This window comes from Cyrtonyx montezumae, unplaced genomic scaffold (assembly GCF_038088225.1).
Source record: "Cyrtonyx montezumae isolate F1298 unplaced genomic scaffold, pur_monq_1.0 scaffold_17, whole genome shotgun sequence".
In the NCBI taxonomy this organism is placed as follows: domain Eukaryota; kingdom Metazoa; phylum Chordata; class Aves; order Galliformes; family Odontophoridae; genus Cyrtonyx; species Cyrtonyx montezumae.
The window spans coordinates 16420896-16443404 of NW_027071903.1; the positions used below are offsets into that span (position 1 = coordinate 16420896).

Sequence of the window (22509 nt, forward strand, 5' to 3'; positions counted from 1 at the left end):
TTAGAGTAAAAAATCAAATTTCTTATTTTTCTTTTGCTTTTGTAAGTTATTTCAGTCTTTCTACTGTTATACTCATGACTTGAACTGTATTGCCTTACATAAAAGTAGACTCCCAAACATTAAGAGTTTTGGTTTTGGCTTCTGCTTGGGTTTTTGTTATTATTGTTGTTGTTTGGTTGCTTGTTTTTCCTTTTTGTGTTTTGCAAAGAAAACTCCAGGTGCCTATATAGTTGAATTAAGATAGATTTCAATAGTTTCTTCTTAATATCTAATTTCCACCTAACTAAGTGCCTAAAAATATTTCTGACTGTACCTAACTTCTTGCTGTTAAGTGCTCAGAGAATAAAAAATTATCTTGGAAGAGCCACAGAATCAGATTGTGTTTGCACCTGGCAGGATTCTACTCGCTACAGTCTTGTTCCCCTTGTGCACTGCTTTGCAGGTCCCTTATGTATCTGGTTTTATGCCAACTACTTTCAAGGTACTGTACATCGCCTCTGATGTGAGAAGAGGTTCCTTCAGATCAAACACAATGCCATTCTTGGGCCCATCAAGACTGATGTTCTTGTAGAACGTTCTTGCCAAACAAGCCATGTTAAATACATTGTCATATCATTTGTATTCCTTTGATTTAACTGCAATGAGTTCTGGTGTAGAATCTTCTTGTCTTTCTGAAAAAGAAACATAATTTTGTGATAGCTTCTGCATGCTCTTCTGAGAGCTAACTCATCTGCAGTTCAGACACAGTTCAGTAATGTTTGTCCCCAACAGCTAAGTGTCTTTCTGTGTTTATTTTTTTTTCTCAAGAAGCAGATAAAAGACAGAAAGGGAGCATAACTGTGGGATTTTGATTGATGGTTTTAATTCGGAGAGATTACCAAGTTATGAGATCTTTTCATGGCATAATGCTGAACTATCCTAAGGAGCAAAAATGGATCCTCTGGATCCTAATAGAGGAGGTTAGTGCCATTTCACATAACTCATTTACTCTGTCCTCTCTCTGCCTATTCATTCAAAAAAGAAACGAGTCTTCAGGAAATCTGTAATGCATTCTTGCACTAAGCACATATGCTTTCAATTAAGCCTATCCCTAACATTACTTTGAAAATCTACCAGTTAAGAATAAGATATCTCTGGAATGTTTAACCTCAGTTTGGAAAAGATTTCCTCACATATTCACATACATTGCCTATCCTGGAAGTTCAGCTGTTGTGACTTGGAGCTGATTCTTGCCTCTTTCCTGCATGAGCTGGTTTAAGCAGAAGGCTTATAAGGGCTTTGTCTGCACTTATGCTACAGCTCCTACAGTATCACAGTATCTGGATAGGACAAACTCTCTTCGGACCCCACCTAGAATATTGCATACAGCTTTGGGGCTCCCAACGTAAGTAGGACCTATTGGAGTGAGTCCAGAGAAGGACTATAAGAATGATCAGGAGGCAGGAGCAATTCTACTTTGAAGAAAGACTGGGGTTGTTCTAGAAAAGAAGTCCCTGGGGGAGACGCAATAGCAGCCAGTCAGCATGTTAAGGGGACCTACAGGAATGCTGGAGAGGGACTCTTGATCAGGGAGTAAAGTGTAAAGATAAGGAATACTACCTTAAAAGTAAAAAAAACCAAAACAAACAAACAAAACAACAACAACAAAAAAACCAAAAACAACCAATCAAACAAAAAACAACCATCATGTAGATTTAGCTTAGATATTAGGAAGAAACTCTTCATGATAAGAGTGGTAAGCCACAAGCTGCTCAGAGAAGTTGTGGATAACTTATGCTGGAAGGTGTTCATGACCAAGTTGGATGGGGCACTGAGCAACCTGATTCAGTGGGAGCTGCCCATGCCCATGTCAGGGTCGTTGGAAACAGCTAATCTTTAAGATCTGTACCAACACAAGCAGTTCTATGATTCTATGATCCTATGTTTCTATGGACCCTGTTGATCTGAGCCCTGACTTGAGAACTGACCAGAATTCATACCTTGGGCATCCAAGCCTAACCTACTCATTCAGCAGGGACAGTGGGATGAGTCCTGGATGGTGGTCTTCTGGCTGTTATCACTCCTGTCTGTTAGAGACCAGCTAACCCACTGTTCCCTGACAGCTCAAATGTTTAAACTGGCTGCTTTTCTGTCCTCAAAACTTACATTGCATAGCTTAATTTTGGAGACACTGACAAGGGTAATATTAATTATGTTTGTCTGAAGGGATAGCCATGTGTCTGTTCCAAAAGGTGTGGTTTCTGATTTTGCCAGAGCTGATATAGTAGCATACTGCTTACCCTGCTTGACTCACTGCAACAGATGCTTCGAATGTACCCATTTTGTACGCTTTGTTTTGTGCATTTCAAAATGGCAGATTTATGCAGGTCAATTGCATTCAAAACAAGCCCCTTTTCATCAGACCTCATCACTGGCAGCTAAGTCTCGACAGTTTTTACTACTTGTATATCAAGTAACAAATCCCCACTGTTTCTTGTTCAGAAGGGGAGGGATATCAATCTGTACTGAATACAAAAAAACATACTGAAACATAGAAGCCTTGGCACTGCTGCCCAGATTGCTGTGGGTGCCCCATCCTTAGAGGTGCTAGAGACCAGGTCTCCACAGGTTTGTAAAATGGCATTGGGCAATTATTTCAATATATGGAAACCATGGGAGCACTGAAACAGTGTACGTGAATCAGGACAGAGGAGAGGGTAAGTGGAGGGTGGTGGTATGCAACTGAATGTTTTAGGACAATAGAAATTAACCCAATAAACTCCTGTATTGCCCTAACTTTGACATTCCCACACAAAAGCCACCTTTTGGAGGGTGGCATTTCCAAATATGCAGCACTTTCCCACTTTTCAAGCAGTTATTGCTAAAAAATGTATGTCCTGCCTTTCCATAGGACGTCTTTTCTCCTGAAACACTTTACATCTCCATTCTCCTTTCCATGCACCTTATTTTTACACAAATGAAAGAAAACAACTTTTACCTCATATTAAAGCAAGGACAGAATGCCATCCCCACTGTGTATAACTAATGCAGTGTTGAATTGAGTAGTGCAACTAATGAAGGGTGAGGAGGAATGCTAGGGTTGGGGATCTGTGAAGCAATGCTGATGCACACCACAAAGATACCAGTATTGTTGCTCCTGAAAAGATTTGTCATGTAAACTCAGAACCCAGACAACTGGTTAGAAAGTACTTGTTCAAGAGACTCCAGTATGCAGAAGACTCAAACTGCAATATCCCACTATCCCCTTGGCCACCCCAAAATGAAGAAGTGAATTTGTAGTAAAAACAAGCAGAACTTACTTGATTCAATGGAGAAAGTGATCCCACCTCCAAATACGAGCTTGTCTGTTGCCACAGTATTTCTGCATAGTCAAAAAAACACTTTTCTCACCACACATCTAAGGTGTATAAAATCAGAGAATTATCAGCTACTGCAAAGGGTCTGTGAATGGAACATCATGAAAACTCTATAAAACGATGAGGGAAGAAAACAGTATTTTTGTAATAGCACGATTTCATACAACTTGATGCAGTCCAAATCCTCGAAAACCATTTTCTCTTCTCTTTTGCTTGCTCAAGAAGCAGTATACTTCCAGAATAAATGCTCACGGGAATTGTGCAGTTTTCTCCTTTGGTACTTTTAATTCTTTCTTTCTTCCTTGAGATGTTTGCTTCCTTTTGCAGTCTCAGGTTTTTGCATTACGTCCTAGAGTGTTTGTACCAATGTGCTACACCAAGTTCTCAACACAGTGATATCCTTTGTTACAAAAAGTGCCTCTTCCTTCCCTTTTTCTTCACAGGAATTCAGATGAGACAGCCACATACCATATAGGGTGCTTTATATCATACATATCACGCAAAGAAGTAAGAACCTGTACCAGGGGCAAAAAGGGGTATTTGAACCTGACTGGGACCTACAGGATGATAATGTGACTCTGGGAACTCTTACAGATTTTAGCCTAATGTAAAACCAAAAGTAGCATAAGTATGATTCTATGACAAATAGCAAAACTGTATAGTGTTTCAGAAATGTTTGTTTGCATGCTGATGTTGGACTATTTATTTATTTACATACTTATTAATTTATATTTGTTTTTGGCAAGGAAGGAGAGTTCTCATTCTGGGTTTTTAGAATGGTTATCTTTCTTTATGGCCCAGGGCTAAGGGTGATTTAGGATCTTAGGAAGGCATGTATTTGCCACCAGTTCTTTATTTGGTTCTTTATTTATTTATTACCAGTTCTTTATTTGGTAGAGTGATACTGTGCTATGGGATGAGCTATTAAACAAGTAATTTGCTGTGGATGGTACAAAGCAGATTAATAAAAGTCTGCATGATGGTCAGATTCTGCATCCTAACTACCACTTGCCTCTAAAATGTTGTGTGAAGCATAATGTTCAGGGGAAAATAAACTTCACATTCCTCAATGTTAGTTGTGTTGAGATGCTTCCTTCCACAGGTATGGCTCAAAACAATAAAACAGAAGAATGCTAATGTAATATGTAACTGATCTGTATTAAAAAAAAAATCTGTGATTTATTGTGTGGTGGCTTTGAAATAAATCCATGAACTACTCACAAGTGATCAACAGCTGTGCTGACTCACTCATTTGCTCATGAATGGTCTAGACAGTGTCTTCCCCTGAAATTTGGATGGACTATTCATCAAACACTGAAACTGTGGGGGAAGATGTAACTGTGAGTGAGTCAATAAAGAGATTATCAGACTGTTTGTTAAACCTTATCACTGTGAAGCCTTAGGAGACTGGAATGTAAACACTAAGATTTGTAGTAGATGCTGTAAATCCTGTCACTGTTGGGATGCCTGTGGCCTGTCATCATTTTTCACTCTTGTCTGGGAAAAGCTATGGCTAATTAACTGATAACAGGAATTGTTAAAGAACTGGAATCTTTTGTCTGTAAGAATGGTATATAAGATGTATCTTGAACACAATAGAGCAGAACCATGGGAAGAAGAGAAGTATACTGATGCTAGCAGAACTGAGAGACTCTCTAACTCATTGATGTGTGCTGACAATTGGCACCCGCAGGGAACCTTGGAAAAGAGACCTGAAACCTAACCTGACTTGAAGACTGACTGGTCTGAAGTGTGTTGAGATAAATGCAGCATACATTGAGAAAAACATGAACAACCTAGACAGGAGTATGGTGAGACAAACGTGGCAGGCGTTGAGATAAACGTGGCAGGTGTTGAGACAAACACAGAGCACATTGAGAGAAATGTGGAAGGTGTTGAGATAAACGTGGAGCAATCCATTCAGGAGCACACTGAGATAAACACTGCAACCTGAGGATTCATCATCCCCAACTGCTCTGATTGCCCTTCACTGGACAAAAGTAAGACTGCATTACCATGGGGAATAATATGACCTCAGAACAAAAAGATGTCCCAGTTACTTTTCAAATTATTCTTAAAAAATGGGGAAAGATGGTGCCCTCTGACACTTTACATCAAATGCTTGTATGGGCTACCAAGAGTGACCCCTCGATCACAAATCAGTTTACAGTACTGAAGTATGGGACTGGATCAGGTGAGGCTATGGGATGTTGCTACTAAGGGTGATAAGACAGCATTCAAGCTGCTCAAGATTTGGAGAAAGATTTTTGAATCCCTAAAGAGCTATGTACAATCAAAATCTGAATCCTCCAGTCTGCCTGAGGGCAAGGGAGAGGCTGCTTGCTCTACTGATCAGCCCATAATGCCATTGGCTCCCCTGCCACCATCATCAGATGGGGGTTTTACTGCCTCCCCTCTTGATGATCCTGGCAAACCTTTTGATCCTGGCCCCATAGATCCTGAAGAAGAGCCAAATTTTTCCCCTCCTGATACACGTGATGTATGGGAACTTATTCGGAGGGAGGCTAGGAAAGATGGAGATATGGATATGTTGAAAGTTTTTTCCATTATTGTAGGCCCAGATCAAGAGCCATGCTGGGAAGCTTTATCATATAGTGTACTGCGGGACTTGAGACACAGTTGAAGATCATGGTCTTGGAGCCCCATACACAATTAACTCAATTCAGTCAATATGCAATAGCTCTGTTCTCACGCCACATGGTTTCAAAACGATGTGTCGTCTTATTATGACTGAGATGCAATGAACTATGTGGGAATCCAAATGGAGAAGTCTGTCACCGAATCAAGCAACTGAAATTTTAATGTTACCATGCAGAAATCTGCTTCGGGATGTGGGTGTGACTGCTTCAATAGGGGAAGAAGATTTCTCCACTCCAACTCAGCAGGCAAGAATTGCTGTGGAAGGACTGCAGCAAGTTAAGCATGTAGCTATGTGTGCCCTTTGGGCTGTGCTGGGGGCAAGAAAACAGAGGCAGTCTTTTGTTAACATTAAACAACAGCCTCAAGAGCCATAAATGACATTTTTGGATAGGCTCAAGGAATCACTGGAAAAACAAGTGGACAATGAACAGGCAATGAACTGCATATTTCAGCAGTTAGCGACTGAGAATGCAAATGCTGATTGCCAGAAGCTGTTATGTGTTCTAAAGAATCCCACTGCTGAGGAGATGATTAACACGTGCATGAATATTGGCACACATCAAAATCAAATCACACTAGCAGCCCAGGCGTTTGCCCCTATATCCCTTAACCAGCAGCACAGATGTTATGGCTGTCATCAATTCGGGCACCTTCGTGCAAGTTGTCCACAGAAGGGCAACAGATCACAACAGTTATGCCCAAGATGCAAAAAAGGCAACCACAGGGCATGCAGTTGTCAGTCAAAATATGGTATCAAAGACCGACCGCTCACTCCACTGGGAAGCACAACAGGTGGGCATGCAAGGACTGCAAATTCCACTCAGGTAGCAGCCACGGCTTGTATGCCAGAACCCAGGGCAGCACCAGGGTTGATCTGGTCATCTTAAAAGACACTGCAGTTGCCTTAGCCCCCACAGGATTTTATTATGGACCTCTGGGGAATTTCTTCTGGTGGCATTTCTTATTGGCCGATCTACTGTTACTCGAACGGGACTTTTTGTTTTTCCTGGTGTTATTGATTCAGATTACACTGGGGAGATAAAGATAATGCTATGGACATCGACCTCCTCCTCACCCCCCCTGCACTGTCCCTGCAGGGAGTCCTATTGTGCAGTTGGTTTGCTTTCAACCTAACCTGCTGCTATGGGCTATTGTCTCACAGGGAACAAACAGTTTTGGCCCTGCAGCACTTTGGCCAGCACAGGGGCCACTGAAGAACACTCTCACTTCCCTGATGGGAATAGGGGGACATGCTTTACCTAAGCAAAGCTCTGTAATTATCAATATAATTGGACCTGAAGGCAGAGTCGCCTCTGTTTGACCTTTTGTTTTACACAGCCCTGTGACATTACAGGGAAGAGACTGTATGGGACAATGGAGACTTACCCTTAGCACAATTTTTTCTTAAGTGCTACTGTTCAGCAGCAGCAGACCCCACCTTTAACCTCTAAGACTGACAAACCTGTATGGGTCAACCAGCGACCCCTTACTCACAAAAAGCAGCTGCATTTACATAAATAGGTCAGTGAGCAACCTGACACAAGACACACTGTTCCCACAACTGGCCCCTGGAATCCACTTGTATTTATAAGGAAAAAAAAAAGCAGAAAGTGGAGACAATTGCATGATTTGAGAAAGATCAATGAAATAATAGAAGACATGGGTGCTCCTGCTCCCCACCATCTCCACCAATCTAGTGGCCATATGAGACTATTAAAGTGTGAGGAAATTCTTGCTGATCACTCCTTGGTCTTCCAATTGACAAATCAGCTTGTGAATGGGAATCAGGGGGGACCGGTTGGTGCAATATTGCCCCTGATGCACCACCGTGGTAGCAATTGGCACCCACTGTTCTTCTCTTAGCAACCCACAGCAGAAGAGAGACTGTGCAAGGCAGACATCTACCTAATGCATTCTGTCTCCAAGGCAGCAATACCAAAATCTCACAAGTACCCTTTTGGGTTTCTTTAAGTACCCTCCCATGACATAATCTATATGAAGCATTCACAGAGCCTGTGGTCTAGTCATCACAGGGTGCTTTTGCCACTAATTTATTTCTAGGTTCACTTCAGCCTACAACACAGTTAGCTCTTGGGATCCCTTTATCACTCCAAAAATACAGATGGGTTCTGCCCCTTTACAAACTGATGATATTAGAGTACACTCTTGTTTACTAAAGGCTCATAATCCCGTGGTTCTGTTGTGCCAGGCCATCAAATCCATGCAGTCCAATAAATCCAACTGTCCATCCACCTGGCTGGAGGCAGAGCCCCTCTAGTCTCTTCATTGCTCATTTTTGTTGTGTGAACCAAAAAGCTCATTATCAAACTATTATTAGTTTTTTTAATTATTAATTATCAGAATTATCAAATTATTAATTATCAGAAATAAGATTGTCTGTTCTGTCTAGGAAACTGCCCACTGGAAAGTAAAGCAGACATTTTCCTGAAAGAACCCTCTCTTGTGACTGTTTTGCCTTGCAACTCAAAACCTGTGTTTCTAGGATACAGGTGGGTTTTCCATCCCACTTCCTCATATCCTCTCCATGGTCACACAGGGAAAACCACAGGATGGCATGTACTGTATACCTCCAATAGTCTTTGTCTTGAGCAGAGGAACACTTACTTTTCTTGTCTGAAGTACTGGTTTGTACAGGTCTGTAGAAGAAAACATTTTTTCCTTCTCTTCAAGCAGCTAAACCAGTTTCTCCACAGCCAAGTCACAGGCTCTTAGAAAAGAAGAAAGACTTTCTTCGTATTGCCAGAGTTGGTCAGGCAATTCACCCACTGTTTACTCCTCCCCTCATCCCAGGTCAACAGACAGTGAGTTGGTATATGAGAGTAGTGAACTCTGTGCAAATTTCAGTCACATTGATTGCATGTACCTTATATTATCTGGATTTTGGAATAACTGATTCTGATTCTTGCTCAAGTCAGTATTATACATCACCTCCAGCACAGTTAATTCCCTCAGATACTGAACATTCTTTCCACGGTTCTTCACTTCCTTGGCTGACATGGGATACTGTCCCTGTAGGGATGCTGTTCATTCACAGCTGATAGGAGTTGCACCCAGAGGTGGCGAGATTTTTCATTTTTTTGGCCACAGCTTTGTCAGTGCCCACTTGCCTAGGAAAAGGTTTCAGCTTCCTGACTTCCATGACCACTAAAATTTGTATCCACATACATTCACTGACACTTGCTGAACCATTTAGGGAGACCAAGCAGTGGATGTGATCACAGTGAAGCAGTGGGTGGTACGTTTCAGCAGTTACAACAGTGGTAGTGTGTTACTTACACTGGTACAGATTTTTACAAGTGCAGCATGGAACTGGATGAGGTTTAATGAGAGCAAGTGTCTTGCACCTAGGGAGGAATAACCACATGCACTGGTACAGGTTGAGGACTGACCTGCCACAGAGGAGCTCTGAGGAGAGGGACCTGGATGTCCTGGTGGATGACAGGTTTGCCATGAGCCAGCACTGTGCCTTGTCAGAAAAGGTGGCTTGGGGTGCATTAAGAAGAGCATAGCCAGCCGGTTGAGGCAGGTGATCTTCCCCCTCTACGCTGCCCTGGTCAGGCCTCACCTGGAGTACTGTGTCCAGTTCTGGGCTCCCCAGCACAAAAAAGACCAGGAATCTCCTCAAAAGAGCTCAGCAGAGGGCCACAAAGATGATAAAGGATGTGGAAAACTTCCCTTATGATGAAAGGCTGAGAGAAATGGGTCTTTTCAGCCTTTAAAAAACAAAAGCACAGGCAGGATCTGATCCACATCTGTAAATATCTAAGGAGCAGGAGGCAAAGGGACGAGGCTGGACTCTTCTCAGCAGAGTGTGGTGATAGGATGAGGGGAAATGGCCACAAACTGAGGCATAGGATGTTCCACACAAATGTGCGTGGGAACTTCTTCACAGTGAGGGTGACAGAGCACTGGCACAGCTGCACAGAGAGGTGGTGGATTCTCCTTCTCTGGAGACATTCAAGACCCTCCTGGATGCCTACCTGTGCAACCTGGGCTAGGGAGCTGCTTTGGCAGGGGGGTTGGACTCAATGATCTCTAGAGGTCCCTTCCAACCCCTACAATTCTGTGATTCTGTGAATAGGTATCCAAAATGACCAAAAAGATTATCTAGTCCATTCCAAATTAACAAATCTCATTAAACAGTTTTTTCTCTTTTAGGTACCAGGAAAATGAGCCAGCAGTGGACTGAAGAAGAGTAAGAGAGAATATATAGCAGCATAATTTAAACACCATGGTTCAACTTTGCTGACAATAAGCATCTAAGAAAACACAGAAGCAATTCCCCCATTCCCAGTTCCTGTAGATTTGATTAAGTCCCATCTCTTCAGCAAGATGCTCTTCAGTTAACATCATCTGAAAGACATCTTAAACTGTTAATAGTCTTGAACTTTTGTCTTTCAGTTTCATTGATTGTTAATACAATATTTTGCTATTTCTTATTTCCATAGGAAATTTCCTTCATCATCTTCTAAGTGGGAATACTTTATTATTTTTTTTTATATCTCTTACTTTATCCACTGCATTTAAGTATCCATATTTCTTAGTTTTGGAAGTGTAAAACTGAGCTTACTATACTTACTATGCTTTAAAAATACCATCTCTAGTCATACCTGTACATTACTGTCTACAGAAGCAATGCTATACTGCTTAGGGATCCCTAGGCACAGAGGAAAGACCGTACAGTTCTAATTTTTAAAAGACTTAACTAGTGGTAATTTTCTAGTGTCAGTGAATTCTGTTGATCTCTACAGGACCCACTCTAGATTTAGAAATGGCCACAAACTGAAGCATAGGGAGTTCTGCACAAATATGCATGGGAACTTCTTCACAGTGAGGGTGTCAGAGCACTGGCACAGGCTGTACAGAGAGGTTATGGATTCTCCTTCTCTAGAGATGTTCAAGACTCATCTGTACACCTACCTGTGCAACCTGGTCTAGGGGGTTGAACTGGATGATCTCTAGAGGTCCCTTCCAACTCCTACAATTCTGTGAAATTGGAGGCATTACTTTCAGAGCAATCTATGTATATTTGGCCTAAGATGATTCCTCTTCACTCAGTACAGCCCAGGCAAGCCAAAAGGTAGGGCACCCACTCTTTGTCACTGCCAGGATCAAGGCACCCCTTTTTAAAACATTCTGTCACTTTTTAGGATTTCGCGCTTGTTCAGTGAGGAGTTCCAGACCCATTGGAACTGATAATTATGACTGATACATGACCATATTCTCTCCCACACCTTGCCACAGACAGTCATCTTGCCACGGGGTATACCTCTGGGTGATATTTTTGAATACTTCCTTAACTATAAATAACACAGAAACACACATAGAAGACATAGCAGTAAGATCAGGACAATTTGAACATCCCATGTACATTCAAAATTTTCAGAAACTAATTGAGTTTGCTCAGAGTGAAAAGTGTTTAATAAAAGTTTCCATGAGAAGGTTCCTAAATGGACATCATGAGTCCAAATACCAAATTAAATCCATGATTCATATAATGTGGGAATACAAGCAAGTATATTCAGAGCAGAAGCTGTGGAGAAAGATAAACAGCATGAGAAAGGAAGACTGAGAATCAAGGACACTCCAGAAAAAAAGGAAAACAAGTTCAAGTAAGTTGTGTGATGGCAGACCCTGACTGTAGGAAGAGTGCATGGCTTAGAATGACTCATGGCCCTGACTGGATAAGTACCTGTATGCATGGTTAAAGAGTGTTTGGGGAGTATTTTGTTGACATGTAAAGGCAGGTGGGAAAACATGGGAATGTATATAAGGGATGTTAGAACCTGTAATAAATGATTTGGATCACCTGCATCTGAGTCTGTGCCTCAGACACTGAAGTATAACATAAGCACATGCTGCATACAAACTGCCAGAACCATAAGAAAGCCTATCCCAGCCCTCAGAGATTATGAACAACATAAGAGGTATTAAAAAAAAAACCTTGAAATCAAGACCACATAGGAAGCTAATGGAGGATTTCCAAGGAGTACGGCCATGACCAGAAAATCTGGTCAGCTGTATGACTTGATAAGGAAAGTCACGTAATGTTGTAATGTCGATTCAAGCAAGATTGTCTGAGTGAGTATCTCTGAATCAGTATGATAAAAAATAAAGTGTAAATGATGAGTCAAATGCAGAGACAAATCAACAATGGAGATAATAACAAGACATGAATCTCCCAGCCACATTAATTGATGAGTGATCAAAATCCAGGTATCACTTCCAGGAAATCAACCTGTACTTTGCAACTTATAAGAAATGGTATGAACCAGGGCAGAGCTGGACAGAGAGGGTGATGAAGCTGCAGAGTTCTGCATAGCCATAGGGATGTGCAAGGAAGGGAAAGCAGGATTAATAAAATGGGGATAGGTAAAAAATAGTAGAATATTCATGCATAAAATGAGGCCAGCCAGTGTGCTTTCTCTGACCAGGCACTACAGCTAAACACTACTGTCTCTCCTACAGTCTTATTTTTTCTCACCAAATCTTCTCTTAAACTCTCCCTCTCTGTGTATTCACTGACTCCTTCACTTGTGTGTGTGATGCAAGGCTGGCCTGGCATCCAGGCAGGGGTGCTGGGCATACAGAAATGCCATAATGGTTCTTGAAGGATCCAGGCAGGAGTGATGGTTGGACAGAATTGGAAGGAACTCACAAGGAACATTAAGTCCAGCTCCAGGCTCTTCTCTCTAATGGCTAGTAATGGGACACAGTAACTAACTTAGATGTAAAATTCTAAACTATGACAGGAGAAACCCTGCCTGCTGACTTGTAGCTAATAATTCAGTGTTCAAAATGAAATGATCTTGAGCCCCAAAGCCATATGTGAGTACAAGAAAGAGACACGTGGAATGCACTGATTGTTCCATTGCTTGAAACATTATCAGAATCAAATTTGTTCTTTGACACTGTGAGAAAGTGGAATATGTTACACCATCAGGCTCTTCAGGAAGTCAGTTTGTGCTAGGTGGTTCAGCCCCCTTCAGCCACTGTGATACCTAGACCACACAGTAATGAACAGTCATACAAAAACAGGTTTTCATTTCAGTGTCAGCTGACATCCCCTCTTTGATGTCTTTTGAATGCTGTGTTTTGTCTTTCTCTCTGTTCTTTTGTTGCTGGATAGTCAAACCATAGAGCAATTGCCATAAATTAATAATGTCAGTATCACCTTTTTGGTAGATAAGGTAATAATATGCTTCTCCCACTGAAACATTGCCCTGACTTTGTGAAATTGCATTAGAATTGGAAAACCTGCCTGATCAGGACATTCCTAAAAGGCTACTGCCATCAGTGGAATTTTGTTTTTCTCTCATGGGGTGGTTTATACAGCCTTCCAGCAACCAATGGTTCAACTTTCTCAAATGAGAAAAAGAATTCTAGGGCAGGAGTTGGTGGGGTTCATTGACAAGGCTTTAAACTAGTTTTAAAGGAGGCAGGAGACAAAACCAGGCCAGTAGAGGTGAGCCTAGGGAAAGCATTCCAGGGTCAGGGGTGAGATCAATAGTGATGAAGTGCACATCAACCAGTGCATGCAATTTGGGCAACAAACAGGAGGAACTAGATCCTCTGAGCAGCAGGAAAACTATGACTTGGTCACTACCAACTGAAACATGGTGGGATTGTACCCATGCCTGAAGTGCTGCAATGGAGGGCCATAAGCACTTTAGAAGGGATAGGCAAGAAAGGAGGGGCAGGGCAATGGGGTGTAGAGGCTCTCTATGTTAGGGAGTGTTTTGATGTTGTTGAGCTCAATGCTTAGGGTAAAAACAAAGTCAAGTCCTTATGCATAAGGATTGAGGGAAGGCCAGAAAGACTGAATTTTTCATGGAAATCTGCTATAGACAGATATCTAAGCAAGATAAATAGACTGACAAAGTATTCTATAAGCAGATAGCAAAAGTCACATAATTGCTAGCTCTTGTTTTCAAAGGGGATTTCAACTTACCAGTAATTTGCTACAAATGCAATACAGCAGTGATGAAACAGTCTAGGAGGTTCCTGGAATACGTGGATGATAACTTCCTGTCATATCTGGTAGGGTGCACTGCTAAACTTGCTGTTTATGAACAGAGGATTGGTGGAAGTCATGGTTGCTAAAAGCCATATTGGGCATAGCAACCACTAAATGACAGAGTTCTTTCTCTACTGGTGAAATCAGGAGGAGGGTCAGCTACCTTCAGCTTCTGGAGAGCTAACTTTGAATTGTTTAGGATGTTGTTTGGGGGAGTCTCTTGGGAGTCCGTCCTGAAGGGCAAAGGGATCCAGAAAAGATGGACATTCCTCAATAAGGATATCTTAAAGGTACAGGAACAGACCATTTATGTGTGCTGTAGAATGAGATATTAGGAAAGAAGACTGGCCTAGCTGAAGAGAGAGATTTCCCTGAGAGTCCAGGAAAAAAAAATTACCACCTTTGGAAGGAGGGGCAGGCAGCTTGGGAAGAGTAGAAGGATATTGCTAGGATATGCAGAAATCAAATTAGAAAGGTGAAAGCCTAGATAGACCTTGATCAGGCCACAGTTGTAAATGTTAACAAAAGATTTATTAATGTAAGTCCTTGGGACCAGATGGGATTCACCCAAGGGTACTGAGGGAGCTGGCACATGTGATTGCCAATCCATTTGCAAACATTTATCCTTATTTGTCCTGGTCCACCTGGGAGGTGTTAGATGAGTGGAGACTTGTGAATGTCACACCCATCTACAAGAAGGATTGAGTGTAAGATCCTCTAAAGTGCAGGCACGTCAGCCTGATCAGGGAAGGTCATGGAGCAGATCATCATGAGCGAGATCACAAAGCATGTGGGGAACAAACAGGGGATCAGGGCTAGACAGAATGGGTTAATGAAAGGCAGTCTTGTTTGGCCATGCTCATCTTCTTTTCTGGCCAGGTCACTCACCCACTGGATGAGGGAAAGGCTGTGGATGTAGTGTACCTTGACTTTAGTAGTCTTTGACTCCATCTCCCACAGTATTCTCCTGAAGATGGCAACTTGTGACTTGGACAACTGTACTCTTTGCTGAGTTAAAAACTGGCTGGATGGCTAGACCCAGAGAGTGGTGGTGAATGGAATTAAGTCCAGCTGGCTACTGGTCATGAGTGGTGTTCCTCAGGGATGAGTACTGGGTCTCGCCCTGTTTCTTATGTTTATTGATGACCTGGACAAAGGGAGTGAGTGAATTCTCAGTAAGTTTGTAGGTGACACCAAGTTGTGAGGAAGTGTTGATCTGCTCGAGAGTAGGAAAGCCATGCAGAGGGATCTAAATAGGTAGGATTGATGGCCTGAGGTCAGTCATATGAGCTTCAATAAGATGAAGTGCTGAGTCCTATACGTCATAACAATCTCATGCATAGCTACAGGCTTGGGGCACAGAAGCCAGCAGTGTGCCTGAGTAGCCAAGAAGGACAATGGCATGCTGACTTGTATCAGAACTAGTACAGCCAGCAGGAGCAGGGAGGTGATCATCCTTCTGTATTTGGCACTGGTGAGGCCGCACCTTGAGTAATGTGTTCAGTTTTGGACCCCTCTCTACAAGGAAGACAGTGAGGTCCTGGAGCATGTTCAGAGAAGGGCAATGAAGCTGGTGAGAGTTTTGGAGCAGAAGTCTTATAAGGAGCAGCAGAGGGAACTGGAATTGTTTAGTCTGGAGATTGTAATGAGGTGGGTGTTGCCCTCTTCTCCTGGGTAACTAATGATAGAATGATAAAATGGCCTCAGGTTATGCCAGGGGAGCTTCAGGTTGGATATTATGAAAAAAATTATTCTCAAAGAGAGTGGAACTGTCCAAGGGAGGTGGTTGATTTACTGTCCCTGCTGCTATCTAAGAGATGTGTAAATGTTGCACTGAGGGACAGGGTTTAGTGGTCATGGTGGTGATGAATTGATGGTTTGACTTGATGATCTTTGAAGTCTTTTCTGAAGTCTTTTCTTGAACTTTTTTGAAGTCCAAGACCACTTCACTCCAGAAGAAAAGGAAAACAAGTTCAAGTAAGCGGTGTGATGGCAGACCCTGACTGGAGGAAGAGTGTGAGGCCTGGAACAACTCATAACCCTGACTGGATAAGTACCTGTATGCATGGTTAAGGAGTGTTAGTGGAGTATTTTGTTGGCATGCAAAGGTAGGTGAGGAAGTTAAAAGAGAAAACGTGGATGTATGTAAGGGATGTTAGAACCTGTAATAAACGATTTGGATCATCTGCATCTGAGTCCTTGCCTCAGATGCTGCAAATGGTGCTCACTATGTGGGGCAAATCAAGTCAGGGCTGCGCAAGCCCGGATTAGCAGAGCCACCTGACTGAACTACAGAGTGGTTGTCTGGGGCATGCCAGCACTGTTCTGCAGGACAGGTGATGAGCAGTCGGGGACTATGGGGAGTTCACTAATGAAGGAGCAACAAGTAAATCTTGAAGCATTAGGGATAATTTTGAACTTCAGAATCTACCTGTATCTACCTCAGCATTAGCTACTTTTCTTAAATGGATAAGTAAAAATGTCCACGAGTTACCAAAAACTGGGTTTTCTTTTGATGGGGAGCTTTGGGACAAAGTTGGCACGAAACTCTGGGAGGCTTCTACTAAAGACAAAATGGCCACAAAACTTTTACCCATGTGGTGCTAAATTTCAGAAGCATTCAAACAAATTTGACAAGGAACAGCATGGAAGAGCTCATGAGGGAGGTGGTCCAGACAACACCTCCAGACCAGGCACAGATGGATAGGCAATGCTTTGAAAATAGTCCAACAATATGCCAATCGACTGAGGCAAATGCATTACAAACAGTATGAAAAGCTAGACCTCATGTCCTTATTTATCATTGCATGGATGATAGCAGCAGAACAAGAAGAGAGTCTAAAGCATGCTTTACTGCTCAATGGGCAGGCAGTCCGATCTGTTGGTTTACAAATAGCTGAAGGTGCAACTCAGCTCTCCATGGAAATGTTTCGGATGGAAAATTGCATCTGTCATGGTGTTATCTGTTACTGGTACACAAGGGAAAAGGAGGGAGAGGGAAGGAAAAAAAAACTGCACCATCTATGGCCACACCGCTGCCTGAGCAGAGCTGTGCACTCTGGGAGGACGTGGCAGGAGGGGTGTGGAAGGGTACAGAGATAACAGATGGGTCTAAAAAAAACCCAACAGCAATTATTTGGGAAGGAACGGTAATTTACTAAATCTAACAAAACAGAACAAACTGTGAGAAGGAGAGGTAACCATGGTATGAGGTCTTACCTTAGCAAAACTGCAGGGGAAGCACATGTGCTTTATCACTGTGGCAGTCCGAGGAGATAAATGTGTGCCAGAAACTGCAGTTGGTGTCTGATCCGGAGCTCCACCTCTCTTCCCTCTGGCTCCCTGCCAGAGTATTAACTCTTTAACTCCCAACGTGATGTCCTCATGTGGAATACTGGCATCAAAACTACAAAACCACAATAACAGCTCACACCATTTGGCTGAAAATCCTCATAATAGTACTTCACATGCAGACATTACAGATCTTCAAAAACTGTTAGGGACCATCAACTGGTTGCGACCACTTTTGGGTATTACTACTCAACAGCTACACCCTCTGTTCCAGCTACTCAAAGGAGAACCAGACTTAACCTCTATAAGACAATTAACACCAAAAGCACTATGGTGCTTAGACTCTGTAATAACATCATTGCAACACCAAGACAGTCATCGTGTTTGTTTGCCCTTTCAGCATCTCTTGTAACAATATCAATCTACTATCAACCATATAGTTTGACATGTCAATGGGATACCTCAAGAAAATATCCTCTCATCATCCTTGAATGGATATTTTTACCACATACATTTTCAAAAAACATTACATTAAGTGTGGAGATGTTTGCAATGACAATAGGTGAGGTATACATCGTTTACAAATTTTACAAGGCTCTGATCCAGATTGCATCTACGTATCTGCTACTAAGAAAGATTTAGATTGGATGCTCATGCATTCACTCACTTTGCAAACTGCTATGGCTGATTACACCAGACAAACCTCCACTCATCCCCCGAAACATCAGTTACTGCATAATTTGAGTGATCTGTCCCTTACTAGAAATATTTTACTTTCACATATTCCAATACCTAATGCTGTTACTGTATTTACAGACAGTTCTGGCAAGACACAGCGAGCAGGGGTTCCCTGGTGTGTGACTGCTACGCAGTGGCAGTCATAGATGCTTATCATCAATAGGTCACCTCAAGTTGTAGAGCTTGCTGCAGTGGCTCAAGACTTTCAAATTTTTGCAGAACAAAAGCTTAATATAATAACTGACTGTAATTGTATGTTACAGGTATTATTCAACAAAGTGAAGGATCTTTTCTTAAGGAAGTTGACAAACCTGCCTTGTTTGCACAGCTCAAGCAAGTTTTGCATTATGTCTCTCATTGTACTTTCCCCTATTTTATTATACATATTAGATCACACACTACATTGTCAGGTCCATTAACTGATCCCTAAAGCTGATCAAGCCATAGTCGCCTTTGCTACCCCTCAATTATTCCAACAGGTGCAACTCTCCCATCAATTTTTCCATATAGGAGAGCCTTACAGAAACAATTCCAATTGACAGTGAATCAAGCCCATAACATTATTCAAACATGTCTGGACTGCCTGGCAATTACCCCTTTGCCTCAAATTGGGACAAATCCCCATGGCACAGAATCTCTTCAACTCTGGCAAACATATGTCAATCATGTTCATGAATTTGGCCACCTAAAATATGTGCATGTAACAATAAATACTTTTTCTTCTTACATCTTTGCCACAGTGCATGCAAGCGAATGCAGTCGTGATGTCTGTACACATTGGTTACTTGCCTACGCTGCTATGGGGATCCCAGATATTATAAAACAGATAATGGACCTACATACAACTCTTAGGCCACTAAAACTTTCCCCCAAGAATGGGGAGTTAGACATGTTACAGGCATTTCTCATTCTCCCACTGGACAAGCTATCACTGGACATGCTCATCAAACATTGAAATATATTCTTAATAAACAAAAAATGGGAGACATGCCTCAAGAAAGGTTACGCAAAGTTTTGCTTGTGCTGAATTTTTTGAATCATGATCATACAGATACAACTTGAGTAGGCCATCATTTTGGGGCCTCCCCAGTGCTCAAGGAATGGCCAGTGATTAATGTTTCGAATATTGTCACAGGGCACTGGGAAGGTCTGTTACCACTAATAACTTGGGAATGTGGATATGTTTGTGTTTCCAAGGGGATTGGCCCCACATGGGTTCCAGTGTGATACACTCAGCCTCATCTCAAGGCAGAAAATAGCATTCAGCCCTCATAATAACTGGGATTGTCTGTTTCATATTTATTGTTTTCTAATTTGTTGTATTGTAAATAACTTATGGGTGCCACAGTGAGTGACAGAAAACAGCTGGATTACCCACTGGATGGTATCACTATAACATCAGTAATGGTGGCACAAAAGTGGGTGATTTTCCTGTGTTACCAATTAAGAATTAGAATTATTAGGTATTATTTAGGTTGTTCTGTGCTTCTCCTTCTATTTTTAGTTGTAGATTAAATATAAATTGAACAGGATTTGATGTTACCACTGCTGGAATCTATGAGAATAGCTCTTCTAGTGTAATTTTATCTTTTTATTATCGATTATGATGTTATTAGACTATCAATTAGCCTTTTCTTAATTTGCCAGAACAAAAGATGGAAAGAAATCCCAGACAAAAGGATGACCCTGTACTATAGAATGATTCACTCTCTTTCATCCACTAATCAGAGTTTTAAGAATATGACCGTGAGACAAAGGCCTGTGCTATCTTACTTTGATTCAACATAGATTCTAATATAGAATTCTGGAATATTGCCCAACAGATATTTTATTTCACTACTCCCTTCAACTTGTACCTATATCAGGGACCTAAAGGCTGAAGAACAATCTTGGGATGGAGCAAAATATTCTGATAGTTTTAAGGGAACTGATATTTGTGGCTATAAGTATTTTGTTTTGTAGAGAGAGCTGACCTTAGTTTATTTTGTCTTGCAAGCTGGTGTTATACTTGGGCTATGCACTGGCCACGTGGATGCAGTGTACAAATGGAAATAACTCTGCAGACACTGAGAAGAGTAAAAGCAGGAGAGAATCTGTGATGGGTGAGAGAGGAAAAGTGCACTTTGAAGCAGGGGATGCCCTGCTGGCACTACCATCCACCACCAGCATGTTCCTTCTCTCTCTCCTTTCTGGTGGTTTGTTGTTTCTCAAGGTTCAGTAGGTAATAATACACTTGCTTAGTGAGTTTCTGCTTCCCACTTACGTTTATCTAAAATGGTTGCCTATGTGTGTGTGTGTTTGCCTATGTTGACTAAAACTCTAACCCTCTGTACTGCTCTGAATGCATAGTATGCTTGCCTCTGCTCTTGAGACATCCTGTCTCTGAGATCCAAACACTCTGAAACAGCCCTGCTCATGCTTTAGCCACACTCACCAAGTCAGGATGTTAGCTGGCAAAGGAAAGCAACTCCACTAGTGATGCTCTAGCAGGCTTGCCCACTGATGTTGATTCTATCTGACATGCAACTTCACAAATTCATGCCACCATCCATTTTCTGTTATTAACCCAAAGGTATGATTGTGAGGATTTTAAAGGCATGTGTTGTATGAACCTTAGGGAACATCTGAAAATCAATACATCAGAGTATACAGAAATTGAAAGGATGATCCAGTAAACTACAAACTATTGAGTCCCATATCTGTGCCTGGGAAGATCATCTAACAGATCCTCCTGGTTGTTCTCTTGAACATGCAAGCTGATGAGATGATCTGAGATAGCCAGCATGGCTTCAGCAATGTCAAATTGTGCTTAACTAGTCTGGTGGCCTTCTATGATGGAGTGAAGGAATGGGAGAACAAAAGAAGAGCAACTGATATATTTTGACTTGTGCAAGGCTTTTGCTATGGTCTCACACCACATTTGTATTTCTGAACTGGGGACGATAAGGATTTGAAATGTGAACTGTTCAGTGGATAAAGAATGGTTGCAGACAGAGTGTTGTGATCAACGGCTCCAAAAATATTCAATAAGGCCTAGTGAGGCTACATCTGAAGTATGGCATCCAGGTCTGGGATTCCTAGCAGAAGAAGGACATAGAACTGTTGGAATGGGTCCTGAGGAGTGCCACAAAGATGATCAGAGAGTTTGAAAACCTCTCCTATGAAGAAAGGCAATGAGAGTTCAGTATGAAGAAGAGGAGGCTCGAGGGAGACCCCATTGTAGTCTTCCATTACCTCTCAGTTTTGTGTCATAAGGGTACTTGCTGAGTGTATACTCTGTCCCACCATCCAGATCATTAATAAAAATCAATAGGACAGTATTGGACCCTGCAATACACTGTTAGTGACTGACATTAAAATAGAATTTGTGCTATTGATCGCCACATTCTGGACCTGGCTCTTCAGACAGTTTCCAGTCTCCTTTGCTGCCTGATCCATTCGTTACTTCAAGAACCAGAGTTAGACAGGAGACTGTCAGGTCTTAAAGTTTAAGGAGAGGAGTGCTGTGGGTCCCAGAGGGTCTCAGATCTAGATCTGAGAACTCCCAAAACGCATGAGAGGGCTCAAGCTTGTGCTATGTAACAGGTAGAGGCTTGCTGTAGCACGGTGTGAGATACCCCATCCGGGGATTCTCCACAGCATTATGCAAATGTTTATGCATAGTTCTGCCTATGCTGCACAAGATGAACTTGTTCCATGCTGCTGACACTCATCATTGCTAGATGCCCAACTCACCTTAGTTAAACTTGACCTTTTATCTCTTGTTACTTTTCTTGACCTGACCATCAACTGTTAATCATACCTTTCTGAAGAAGTGGACTTGTGTCCAAGAGCAGAGCACAGTCCCTTCCTTTCAGGAGCTCCAAACCCTCAGTGCTCTCCAGCATTGTCCAAGGAAGGTGCTTCCCATCTCCAACCACATTCCCTATATTGTTAGGAAATGGCTGCAGGAGCAGGAAGGTCACGGTGATATGTATGAGCATAGTTTGCACTGCAGCACAGACTATGTAGAAGATAGATAGACTTGGTAGTCTATTCTGTTTAGCTAGCAGATGTTCTTCCCTTTGTGCTCTGTGTTATGCACTGGCCACACTGATACGGTGCTCAAAGGAAACTACACTGTGTGAACCTTGAGAAGAGTAAAAGCAGGAGATGGTCTGTGGCGAGTGGGAGAGGAAAAGTGCACTTTGAAACAGGGGACGCCCTGCCAGCACTGCCTTTCACATCCACTGCTGACGCATTCCTGCCTGGTTTCTTAGGATTAGGATGATATCAAAAGTCGCCTCCTCCAGAATGTGCTTCTCACTGCTGTTAATTGTTGGGAGTTGTTTTAAAGTTGTTTTTCTCAAGGCTCTCTACCAATGGTTGTGTGATATTTTTCATATGTCCCTGTCTTAAACACTATAAGAATAAGGCTGTCCGGGT

General features: G+C 42.1%; 1 protein-coding gene and 1 long non-coding RNA gene across 2 annotated transcripts in view; one reads left to right on the top strand and one right to left on the bottom strand.

Annotated features, from left to right (window-relative positions):
* LOC136046778 (uncharacterized) overlaps positions 1-22509 on the top strand; it is a 222002-nt gene that overhangs the window by 120857 nt on the left and 78636 nt on the right. The gene's annotated exons all lie outside the window — the stretch shown is intronic.
* Positions 1-22509, bottom strand: part of LOC136047138 (immunoglobulin epsilon heavy chain-like) — a 35375-nt gene that overhangs the window by 3171 nt on the left and 9695 nt on the right. Inside the window, 2 exon segments of the mRNA XM_065734191.1 lie at positions 390-667; positions 3296-3355. Coding sequence (XP_065590263.1) covers positions 390-667; positions 3296-3355 — 338 coding nt within the window.